Source organism: Pongo abelii, chromosome 3, assembly GCF_028885655.2.
Source record: "Pongo abelii isolate AG06213 chromosome 3, NHGRI_mPonAbe1-v2.0_pri, whole genome shotgun sequence".
Lineage (NCBI taxonomy): Eukaryota > Metazoa > Chordata > Mammalia > Primates > Hominidae > Pongo > Pongo abelii.
This window is the reverse complement of record NC_071988.2, coordinates 39,051,033-39,063,646: the sequence shown is the minus strand read 5'-3', so window position 1 is coordinate 39,063,646 and position 12,614 is coordinate 39,051,033. Positions and strand designations below refer to the sequence as shown.

Here is a 12,614-nt window from a genome sequence, read left to right as displayed (position 1 = left end):
ATCTGTTATTAGAAGTCAGGAAAGTAACTAGAAAGGAAGGCGGATTCCTATGGTACTGGGAAGGGTCTGTTTCTTGATTTGGATGCCAGTCACACTTTATTACGTACATGTTTTACTTTAATATGAAAAAGTGTGGTTTTCCTCCCCAAAAGGTAACCATGAAGAAAGTTAAGAACATGATCTAACTCTAAAACTATGTTTGAATATGTAAGAGCTGTGCAACCTTTCTGTTCTAAATATGCAAATGTGTTTCTTGAATAATTGTATCAATAATCTCTTTGTTCTATGGTTCCAATTCATGTGCCCAGAGAAAAGTTCATTTACTTAATCTCGGCCAGGCGTGGTGGCTCACGCCTGCAATCCCAGCACTTCGGGAGGCCAAGGCTGGCAGATCACCTGAGTCCAGGAGTTCGAGACCATCCTGACCGACCACCATGGAGAAACTCGGTCTCTACTAAAAATACAAAATTAGCTGAGTGTGGTGGTGCATGCCTGTAATCTCAGCTTCTCGGGAGACTGAGGCAGGAGAATCGCTTGAACCCGGGAGGCAGAGGTTGCAATGAGCTGAGATTGCGCCATTGCACTCCAGCCTGGGCAACAAGAGCAAACCTCTGTCTCAGAAAAAAAAAAAAAAAAAGAATTGCAATATTACCAGAATTCCTTTGGGACTGTCTCCTGAAATTTGAGGTCAGTCTTAACTTTCCTCTAGAACTCAGCTCAAGAAGGCTGGGTGAGGTGGCTCATGCCTACAATCCCAGCACTTTGGGAGGCTGAGGCAGGAGGACTGTGTGAAGCCAGGAGTTCAAGACCAGCCTGGGCAACATAGTGAGACCCCATCTCTACAAAAAATAAAAATTAGCCGGGTGTGGTGGCACACACCTGTAGTCCCAGCTACTCGGGAGGCTGAGGTGGAAGGCCTGCTAGAACCCAGGAGGTCAAGGCTGCAGTGAGCTATGATTGTGCCCCTGGGCGACAGAGTGAGACCCCATCTCAAAAAAAAAAAAAGGCACCTAGCTCAAGAACCTCCCTCATACAGTCATACAGGCCAGGCACGATGGCTCACACCTGTAATCCCAGCACTTTGAGAAGCCAAGGCAGGCGGATCACCTGAGGTCAGAAGTTCGAGACCAGCCTGGCTAGAAACCCCGTCTCTACTAAAAATAGGAAAATTAGCTGGGTGTGGTGGCACGTGCCTGTAATCCCAGCTACTGGGTCAAGCAGGAGAACTGCCTGACCTGGGAAGCAGAAGCTGCAGTGAGCCAAGATCACGTCACCGCACTCCAGCCTGGGTGAGAGAGTGAGATTCCATCTCAAACAAAACAAAACAAAACAAGAAAACTCCAGGTGGGGTGGCTCACACATGTAAGCCCAGCACTTTGGGAGGCCAAGACAGCCGGATCACCTGAGGTCAGGAGTGTGAGACCAGCCTGGCCAACATGGTGAAATCCAGTTTCTACTAAAAATACAAAAAAAATTAGCCGGGTGTGGTGGCGCATGCCTGTAATTCCAGCCATTCTGGAGGCTGAGGCCTGAGAATCACTTGAAGCCAGGAGGCGGAGGTTGCAGTGAGCTGAGATCAAGCCACTGCACTCCAGGCTGGGCAACAGACACTGACTCAAAACAAAACAAAAACAAAAAAGAACCTCCCTCATTCAAATACCCTCAGAATCCCATAGCATTTACACTTTGCCCCTCTCATTTTTATCTATCCTTTGTCTGTCCTGTATCTCCAACCAATTAAGCCTTTTGGGGCTGTGGTCAACATGTTCGGTAACTGTCAATAATGTATTCACTGGGAAATAAGAGTATATAGTCTTGGCTGGGCATGGTGGCTCACACTTGTATATCTTATCACTTTGGGAGGCCGAGGCAGGTGGATTACTTGATGTCAGGAGCTCGAGACCAGCCTGGCCAACATCATAAAACCCTGTCTCTACTAACAATATAAAAAATTGGCTAGGAGTGGTGGGGCATGCCTGTAATCCCAGCTACTTGGTAGGCTGAGGCAGGAGAACCGCTTGACCTGGGAGGCGGAGGCTGCAGTGAGCTTGGATCATGCCACTGGACTCCAGCCAGGGTGACACAGCGAGATTCCATCTGGGAAAAAAAAAAAAAACAAAAAAAAACAACTCCAGGCATGCCAGGCATGGTGGCTCACCATGTAAGCTCAGCACTTTGGGAGGCCCAGGCAGGCAGATCATCTGAAGCTGCGAGTTTAAGACCAGCCTGGCCAATATAATGAAACCCTGTCTCTACTAAAACTACAAAAATTAGCTGGGCCTTGTCGCTGGACACGGTGGCTCACACCTGTAATCCCAGCATTTTGGGAGGCTGAGGCAGGCAGATCACGAGGTCAGGAGATCGAGACCATCCTGGCTAACACGGTGAAACCCCGTCTCTACTAAAAAAAATACAAAAAATTAGCCGGGCGTGGTCGCGGATGCCTGTAGTCCCAGCTACTCAAGAGGCTGAGGAAGAAGAATGGCGTGAACCTGGGAGGCGGAGCTTGCAGTGAGCTGAGATCGCGCCACTGCACTCCAGCCTGGGTGACAGAGCGGGACTCCGTCTCATAAAAAAACATTAGCTGGGCGTGGTGGCCATACCTGTAATCCCGGGATCCCAGCCATTCCAGAGGCTGAGGTATTGGTTGAACCTGGGAGGCGGAGGTAGAGATTGAGCCACTGCACTCCAGGCTGGGTGATAGAGCCGAGACTCTGTCTCAAAAACAAAACAAAACAACAACAAAAAGGAATCTCTCTCATACAGATACCCTTTAGAATCACACAGCATTTACTCTTTGCCCCCACCATTTTTATCTATCCTTTGTCTGCCCTGTATCTCTAACCAGTTAAGCCTTTTGGGGCTATAGTCAATATTTTCAATAACTGTCAATAATGTATTCACCGGGAAATAAGAGTATATAGTCTTGGCTGGGCACGGTGGCTCATGCCTGTAATCCCAGCACTTTGGAAGGCTGAAGCAGTTGGATCACTTGAGGTCAGGAGTTCGAGACCAGCCTGGCCAAAATGGTAAAACCCTGTCTCTACTAACAATACAAAATATTAGCTGGGCGTGGTGGGGTACGCCTGTAATACCAGCTACTCAGGAGGCTGAGGCACGAGAGTCGCTTGAACCCAGGAGGCAGAGGCTGTGGTGAGCTGAGATTGTGCCACCATACTCCAGCCTGGATGACAGAGCAAGACTCTGTCTCCAAAAAAAAAAAAAACCCCAAGCGTGGTGGCTCACGCCTGCAATCCCAGCACTTTGGGAGGCCGAGGCAGCAGATCACAAAGTCAGGAGTTCGAGACCAGCCTCGCCAAAATGGTGAAACTCTGTCTCTACTAAAAATACAAAAAAAAAAAAAAAAATTAGCCATGCACAGTGGCACACACCTGTAATCCCAGCTACTCAGGAGGCTGAGACAGGAGAATTGCTTGAACCCGGGAGGCGGAGGTTGCAGTGAGCTGAGATGGCGCATTGCACTCCAGCCTGGGCGACAGAGGGAGACTCCGTCTCAAAAAAAAAAAAAAAAAAGTGTACAGTCTTTGAGAAGCGGTGACAGGCCAAGCATGGTGGCTCACGTCTGTAATCCCACCACTTTAGGTGGCCAAGGCGGGAGGATCACTTGAGCCCAGGAGTTCGAGACCAGCCTGGGCAACATGGTGAAACCCCGTCTCTATAAAAAATTACAAAAATTAGCTGGGCATGGTGGCAGACACCTTTAGTCCCTGCTACTTGGAAGGCTGAGGTAGGAGGATCACCTAAGCCTGGGGAGTTCGAGGCTGCAGTGAACTGTGATCACGCCACTGCATTCTAGCTTTGGTGACAGTGAGACTCTGTCTCAAAAATAAATAAATAAAAAAGGAAGAAGCTAGGGGAGCCCAGATGTGTCTAAACCTATGCCCAGTGGACAGACCTCAAAGTCTTTGTAACAGTGTATACAAGGAATTCACCCCAAACATATTACCTGCACAGACTTTGATTTTTTTTTAACCCAATCTATAGGCTTTCCTTGCTCAATCCATTCCAGAAACTGTAAGAAACACTATTTAAATATTACATAAAACTGTAACTTACATAACTTTCAAAAACACTTTTGAAAAAATAAAATAAAAATAAAAACTTTAAAAACCACTTTTTTACTATTTGGAGACAGCGTGTTGCTCTGTCACCCAGGCTGGAGTGCAGTGGCACAATCACCGCTCACTGCAGCCTTTACCTCTCAGACTCAAACGATTCTCCTGCCTCAGCCTCCCAAAGTGCTGCAATTACAGATGTGAGCCACCACGCCTGCCTCTAGTCTTAGAAACAGCTGTTCAAATTCTTGTTACATTCATTTTTGGTAGAGAATTTTACCTTATTAAAATCAAAAGGGAGAATTTTTAAAAGAAAAACACTAAAAAGGGGAAACGAAAGTTTTAAAAACAAAACATTCAAAGCCAGTATATATTTTTTGTCTTTACTGTCCGTGTCCATTTATTCTTTAGATAAATTATCTTACACATCTGATACAGTTAAGTCTCAAAGTATTCTTTTTTTTTTTTTTTGAGATGGAGCCTCATTCGGTCACCAGGCTGCAGTGCAGTGGTGCCATCTCGGCTCACTGCAACCTCCACCTCCCCAGTTCAAGCGATTCTCCTGCCTCAGCCTCCTGAGTAGTTGGGACTACAGGCCCATGCCACCAAGGCCAGCTAATTTTTGTATTTTTAGTAGAGACGGGGTTTCACCATGTTGGCCAGGATGGTTTTGATCTCCTGACCTCGTGATCTACCCGCCTAGGCCTCCCAAAGTGCTGGGATTACAGGCGTGAGCCACCGCGCCTGGCTGTGTTCTTCTTGTATAGTTAATAAATAGCCAGGAATCATTTTCTTTTTTCATTTTTGAGACAGGGTCTCGCTGTTGCCCAGGCTAGAGTGCGGTCACATGATCACAATTCACTGCAGCCTTCACCTCATGGGCTCAAGCATCCTCCAGCCTCGGCCTCCCAAGTAGCTGCCACTATAGGCACATACCACCAGGCCTGGCTGATTTTTTAAAAATGTTAGTAGTAACAAAGTCTCACTATGTTGCCCAGGCTGGTCTTGAACTCCTGGCCTCAATCAAGTCTCAGCCTTCTAAAATGCTGGATTACAGGGATAAGCCACCCCACCTGGCCGTAAACACTCTTTTTATAAAGAGTTTTGTCAGGCCAGCCTGGCCGAGCCAACATGGTGAAACCCCCGTCTCTACTAAAAATAAAAAAATTAACCAGCCATATTAGCAGGCGCCTGTAATCCAAGCTACTTGGGAAGCTGAGGCAGGAGAATGGCTTGCGCCCAGCAGGTGGAAGTTGAAGTGAGCTGAGATCGTGCTACTGCACTCCAGCCTGGGTGACTGAGCAAGACTCTGTATCAAAAAAAAAAGTTTTGTCTACACACTTCTCAACATATGGCAGTCTGGGGACATTTTTAGTTGATGCATCCAGCAAGAAGAGATAGTGGGGACATGGGCTGGGGATCTGCGGTGCTACCTGCATATACTGGTAGAGGTCAGGGATGTTGCTAAACATCCCACAATGCACAGGAGAGCCACTCGACAAAGAACTATCTGCCCAAAATGTCAATAGTGCCAAGGTTAAAAAATCCATGGTCTACAGAAATCAAAAGGCTTACTTTTAGAGATTTACAACTACTTCTATTACAGAATAATCTAGATAAGCTAGATCAAGTACATTAAAATTTTAAAGGAAAATAGACACAAAAATCTATTTAAATGATGAAGGAAAACAATGTACTATACTAATTTTCATGAAACCAGTTTATGCCATAGATTTAAACACGCCCTATGAGACTAGAAAATGTTGGCCAGGCGCAGTGGCTCACTCCTGTAATCCCAGCACTTTGGGAAGTGGAGGCGGGCGGATCACCTGAGGTCGGGAGTTCAAGACCAGCCTGATCAACATGGAGAAACCTCGCCTCTACTTAAAATACAAAATTAGCCAGGCATGGTGGTGCATGCCTATAATCCCAGCTACTCAGGAGGCTGAGGCAGGAGAATTGCTTGAATCCAGGAGGCGGAGGGTGCGGTGAGCCAAGATCACGCCATTGCACTCCAGCCTGGGCAACAAAAGCAAAACTCTGTCTCAAAAAAAAAAAAAAAAAAAGAAAAGAAAATGTTACCAAAGTGCAATTACAACATGAAAAACCAACAGGTGCCATACAGCATAAGACCAACAAGAGTAAGTGCACTGATTTAAGGGTGTTTTATTTCATTAAGTTTCCAATTTTAAAATATTTTGTATATTGAAATTCAAGTAAATCTGGCTGGGCGTAGTGGCTCATGCCTGTAATCCCAGCACTTTGGGAGGCTGAGGCAGGCGGATCACTTGAAGTTAGGAGTTCGAGACCAGCCTGGCCAACATGGTGAAATGTCGTCTCTACTAAAAATACAAAAATCAGCTGGGCATGGTGGCGGGCACCTGTAATCCCAGCTACTCAGGAGGCTAAAGCGGGAGAATCTCTGGAACCTGGGAGGCAGAGGTTGTAGTGAGCTGAGATCACACCACTGCACTCCAGCCTGGGTGAGAGAGCGAGATTCCTTCTTAAAAGAAAAAAAAAAGAAAGCAAGAAATTCAAGTAAATCTTAAAGTTAATTATAGGTAACGCTTATTTCAATGAGTTTAAACTAGCAAATTAAACTGTGTTTAAATCCTTTAACCAGTAATACAAACCAGGCTCAATTTTTTAAATTAATTAAAAGCATGCCTATCCTTGGCAAGTCATGACAGCGTGGTACAGTATGAACACAAGCAGACCTAGATCCAAATCCCAGGCTCTGTGATTGCAGACAAATAATTTAACTCCTCTAAATCTCTATTTTCTCATCTAGGAAAAGAACAAATCTCATCTAAAGATTTGTTCTTAAGAATTAGCAATAATGTATAAACAAATGATACTAAGAACAACTAGCCATTCTACAAATGGCAGCTAGTTATTAACAGCAACAATAATAGTAAATAATACAACTTATGAATAAAACATTGATTATGGGTTTATATCCTCACAATCAACAATTTACTTATGTAATCCTACTCATAAAATAACTAATTATAAAATGTACTTTACATCAATATTCCATGCCTAACAACTTTCGAATATTATTTAAAACTACTTAAAATTCATACTCGTATTTAAAAACAAACATCTAAAACAAAGAAAATAAATATTAATAAATAAAAAGAAACATCTGACAAATTTCCAAACACTGTCTTAAGGGAAAGAGGCCAAATGATGCCTTTGAGTAAATCACATTTGTATGACACAAAATTCAAAAAATATCTATACCCCATGCCCCAGACACCCAATTCCTCTACACAGAAAGCAATCAATTTTACCAATTTCTCATGAAACCTTCTACCGATACAGGCAAATACACACATTCCCCTCTTTTTGACACAAATGGTGGCCTCTTCCACACTATTCTGCACCTTGCTTTTTCATTTATCTTGTTGGCTGTATTTTAACACACTCTAAGAACAGCCACTTATAATCTCTCATAACCAGAATCCAGTAAGCGTCAGCTATCTTTACAAAGGCACTTATAAGGCCACCCCTAAAAGTCCTTAAATCAACCAGTGTTCTTAGTAAACACAAGCATACAAAAACACATGAAATAAACTTTGGTAAAGTGCTGATTTACCAAAAAAGTGACATAATGAAACATTTATTTGATCAGCCATTCAAAAGACTGTATTTATACCCTTAAAAAGGAAACACACGGACTATACTACAAGTCTTCAATGAGCTGAAAATAACAATACACTTATAGAAGGGGCTACTAAAATATCAAAAAATACTGGTGAAAATAAGCTATTTAATGGTTATATTTATTCCCTTTCCTAAATGTTCTTTGCAACTTATTTTCCCAGAAGTTTCCTTCCATATTTATACAAGTACTGTTCTAAACAAAACAAAACAAAACAAACAAACAACAAAAACAACAAAAAACCTGTCTGTTTGCATTTCCTGTTTTCTTCTTCTGAAACACTTTTGATGCTTATCTGAAGTAAGGCTTCATCATCCCTTACGTATAAAGATCAGTGTTTTTTTAACAATATGCATTACCAGAAAGCAATACAAGTATTTCTAGTAATCTTCAACTTAAGTACTAAGAATACTACGGTGAAAAGTCAGCTCATAAAAAGCAAAGAGACCATATTAATTACCAGAGCGGTAACTTACCACTTGTAAGTAACAGAAAATAAAGCATTAAAAGTCTATTAAGTTTCAGGCTTGTACAACCTTATTAAACAAGAAATGTTTCCAGTTGTTGGCAACAATATTAGCTGCTATCTTTCATTAGGAGTATATATGTCAACTAACCTGGAATACATTTTCATATTAAATAAGTTAAAATTGCTGTTTCATTGTATCAGTACAGACACTTATGACTCTATTTCTGCATTGTACCACAAAATACAAAGTCATCCTTCCATTCAGAGTTTTGGCACATGAACAAACATAGAGGTCAGAGTTCATACACATGCTCTGTAAAACCGACCATGACTTATATACTACTACTTTCAATAAGTCTGTTGTCATTTTTGAATTTTAAATAATTTTTTCTCCATGTATACTCATCACATACTTAGAATGCTGAATTTCACAAATCATTATTGACACTATCAAAGTACTAACCGTAAAAGAAAAACATAAATAGCAATTATATATTCAATAATGGTATGTGAATCTTGAAAATAATCATTTTCTGTATTACTTTTTGTTTAATTCATGAGGGGAAGACAATCTGGCATTCTTGTTGATCTTGGTATGAGAAACTGTACTAATACTTGCATAATTTTGAGTCAAATTACTAGAGCATTGTGAATATCTTACATAAATAAACGTAGTACTAATGTATCTAAATTCTGCAGGACTTAAGAGCAACGGGAGGCAATTTTTTTGAAAATCTGTTAAGTCGTGATAAATCTCAATAAGGAGATGAAACAATGTATTAATCTGGTGAAATTTCACATTTTTAATAAGTCTACTTTTCAAAAGTAAGAATCAAGTTAACTATGAGGGACATCATAATGAAGTTTCGTGGCACAACACGAGTCACAGAGGCACTGTCTTAGGACAGTCTCTCTGATCTGTAACTTGTAAACAATATTTTGAAATAATCTACTCATACATTCCATTATTTTTTTCCTAACTAAAAATATTTACATGTCTTTAATACACCAAACACCTTGCCTTTGCCCACTCAAAAGATTGAGATGTCAATAAAGATGAGGCCTAGGAATTTGGGGGTTAAGTGGAAAAGAGATAATTATCTCATTTGGAATTAACTTGCTAACTCAGGTGAAAATTCCCTTACCCCCCGCCACCAAATAAGACCGTATTCTATTATGTCTCCCTTTGACTCCTAACACCCAACTAAGAAGGACTAACTCTGAATGTCCTTCCTTTTTAATCAATACCTAAGGACTCACCGATCCTTCCCTAAGAAAAGAACAGTGAAGGTCTGACAGGCAATAACCCCGAATACCCTCAAAAGTGTGGGCCTTCGAGCAGCACTGCTCTTCGGATCCAGTTACCACCTTTCCCCTTCCCCCAACCCACTTCCCGGGTTTTCTCAGGCTCGGCCTGCTCCCTCCCCACCCCACAGCCACATTTCCAGCTGCGGCCACCGCCTCGGGTTCTCTTGTGAGCTTCCATCCCTCCGAGGAGTTGCCCCCTGTCCATCACCTCCCCAAACCGTGTTCCACCCCAGACCACCCGCCCGCGAGACCGTCCATCCTAGCGCTCTGGGAGGGGAGGGGAAGGCGGCGGAAGGAGGAGGGGAACACTGCTGGTTCCTCACAGGCAGAAGGGCGGCCGCAAGGAGGGCCACCCAGGGACTACCGGGGATATCGGGGTCGCAGCTGGGAGGACCCTCCCGCCCCAGGCAGAGGTGGGGGATATCCGGAGTTCATTTCTGACCTCCTCGCTCTTCAGCACCTCCTTGAACTCCCGCTTGATTCGCTGCACCGCGATGTTGGCCATGTCTCCGCCCGCAGCTGATTCGTACCCGCCTCCTCCGCCACCGCTACGACCACCGCCACCGCCGCCACCTCTTCCTCCACCGCCTCCTCCCTCGGCGATTCAGACCCGAGCACACGAACACTGCCACTACCACCCCGGCCGTCGCGCTCGCCTCAGTGTGGAATCACCTCCGCGCCCGGCCACCAAAATGGCGCTGGGTCGGCGCATGCGCACGACGCTGACCCGGCCGGACGGCGCAGCCGCTCCCGTTGTAGCCCCCATACGCCGGAGCCACGAGCTCGCGTCTCGGCTGGGGCTGCGGCCGCGTGGCTCCGCCCTGCCGGCGTCTGGGGCCGCGAGGGTGCGGCTTCCAAGCTGGCCGCCCCTAGCTGGCCCCCCTGGTCCTTCCCGGCGCCTCAGCTCCTGTTTAAACCCGGGTGCTGTGGTCTAGGCTTCCAGCGCTGGCCTCTGACCGAAGGTTCGGGCGCAACCGAACGGGTTCCCGACGCCGCACTGGGCTGGAAGGCCGCCCTGACTCAGCTAAACCCGGAACCCGGAGGCTGAACGCCGTGTCTAGCGCAGGAAAACGCTCTCCCGGATCTCGGTCCGGCCCATTTTCAGTTGGTGTAGCCCCAGAAAATCCACTGCAGTCGTTTTTGTTCTGCAACATTTATAGTACCACGATTATTCCCATCATCTCAGGTAGCATAGATTATTGAATTAAGGCTGGTTATTGTTGGATCAGATTGGGTTTGAGACAGGTACTCGGTGGAGAGGCCTGAGGGTGGGTTTAGAAGCTAGATGTTGATCTTTGACCTATTTAATACCGAGCTTGACACACACACACAATCTCTCTGTCTCTCACACACACACACACTCACTCCTGTGCCCATCCCTAGAGTGTGGGGTGGGCCTAAGACTGCGTTTCTAACAAGTCTCCCAGTTGCTGCTGCTGTTGGTGCTGGTTCCGGGACCACACTATGAGAACCACTGAACTGAAGCATGTGAAAATTCACATATATTAAAGTGAAAATTGGAGAAATGGAAACAATTATAGTACCCTTCAGGGGACTCGGGTGGGGGAGGGGGAGCCTTATTTCTGTAAACCTAGGCCTCAAAGGTGCCTGGTGATAGTGGGCACTCAATAAATATTGAATGAGTAAATGAGTACAGATAAGACTAAAACGTTTTTGCTGGCGCGGCGGATCGCTTGAGGTCAGGAGTCCGAGACCAGCCTGGCCAACATGGTGAAACCCCGTCTCTACTAAAAATACAAAAATCAGCCAGGTGTGGTGGCAGGCACCTGTAATCCCAGCTGTTCTGGAGGCTGAGGCAGGAAAATCGCTTGAACCTGGGGGCCGGAGGTTGCAGTGAGCGAGATGGCACCACTGCACTCCAGCCTGGGCCACAGAGCAAGATTCTGTCTCAAACAAAACAAAACAAAAAGTATAAAATATTTTAAGTGGAAAGTAAGTTTGAAAGTGGTTTCTGGGCCGGGTGCGGTGGCTCACGCCTGTAATCCCAGCACTTTGGGAGGCCGAGGCAGGCGGATCACGAGGTCAGGAGATCAAGACCATCCTGGCTAACACGGTGAAACCCCGTCTCTACTAAAAAAATATAAAAAATTAGCCGGGCGTGGTGGCCGGAGCCTGTAGTCCCAGCTACTTGGGAGGCTGAGGCGGGAGAATGGCGTGAACCCAGGAGGCGGAGCTTGCAGTGAGCGAGATTGCGCCACTGCACTCCAGTCTGGGCAACGGAGCGAGACTCCGTCTCAAAAAAAAACAAAAAACAAACAAACAAACAAAAACAAAAGAAAGTGGTTTCTGGTCGGGCGCGGTGGCTCATGCCTGTAATCCCAACACTTTGGGAGGCCGAGGGGGAGCAGATCACTTGAGCCCAGGAGTTCAAGACCAGCCTGGGCCCCATGGTGAAATCCTATCTCTAAAGACAATAATTTTTAAAAAAGAAAGTGGTTTCTAAGGTGCATAGTAATAATGGTTTGGTACTGAGAAGCATTTTGAATAGAACATTTTGGAATAACTAATAAGGGTGTCATTTTAGATGTTTGTACTTCATGCCCTTCCTTCACCTAGCCAATCAGTAAAATAGCTATTATAAAAATATCACAAATACATGGTCTTACCAAAAGTAATTAAAATTGTGGTGGCAAACACGGAAATAGCCAATGGAGGCGAATCAGTTGAGGCACAAGGCAAAAGAGAATTTCTTAAACTCCTGCCCCAGGAACCAAGAGGAGATTTTAAAATTCCAGTTTTCTCCCATGGCAGCTCTCTTGCCAGCTTTTATTTCCTCATCTACGAAATGAGAAAACTGGATTAGATTATCTCTTTCAAGTTTTAAGAGTTCAGAATTCTAAAATATCATCTCAAAACCTTTCCCCTAAGTGGGCTGACATAAATTATATAAACCCTTCTAGCAGAGCCCCCTAGTGGTCCTAAGAGGACTCAACCATATACGTAGGTCATGGTACAAGGAATTATTGGTATAATGTAAATTACGCAATGCTGTGTGTATTTGTGCCAGTAGACTTAAAAAAATTATTTTGAAGAGTGCAAAAACTTTTTGAGCACTTTACATTATCACTGTCCA

At 44.7% G+C, this 12,614-nt stretch overlaps 1 protein-coding gene across 2 annotated transcripts in view; it reads right to left on the bottom strand.

Annotated features, from left to right (window-relative positions):
• The window catches only part of UBE2K (ubiquitin conjugating enzyme E2 K), an 83,921-nt gene extending 73,328 nt beyond the window's left edge, over positions 1 to 10,593 (bottom strand). The window contains exons 1-2 of one of the 2 annotated variants that reach the window (XM_054553452.2): positions 9,963 to 10,516; positions 2,604 to 2,714 (exon numbers count right to left, since the gene is read on the bottom strand). In XM_054553452.2, the coding sequence (XP_054409427.1) occupies positions 2,604 to 2,714; positions 9,963 to 10,025 (174 nt within the window). In that variant the 5' untranslated portion in view covers positions 10,026 to 10,516. Of the gene's footprint in view, positions 1 to 2,603; positions 2,715 to 9,962 lie in introns of both variants that reach the window. The other variant, XM_002814684.5, reaches the window with a different exon arrangement.
• Positions 10,594 to 12,614: the final 2,021 nt, after the last annotated feature.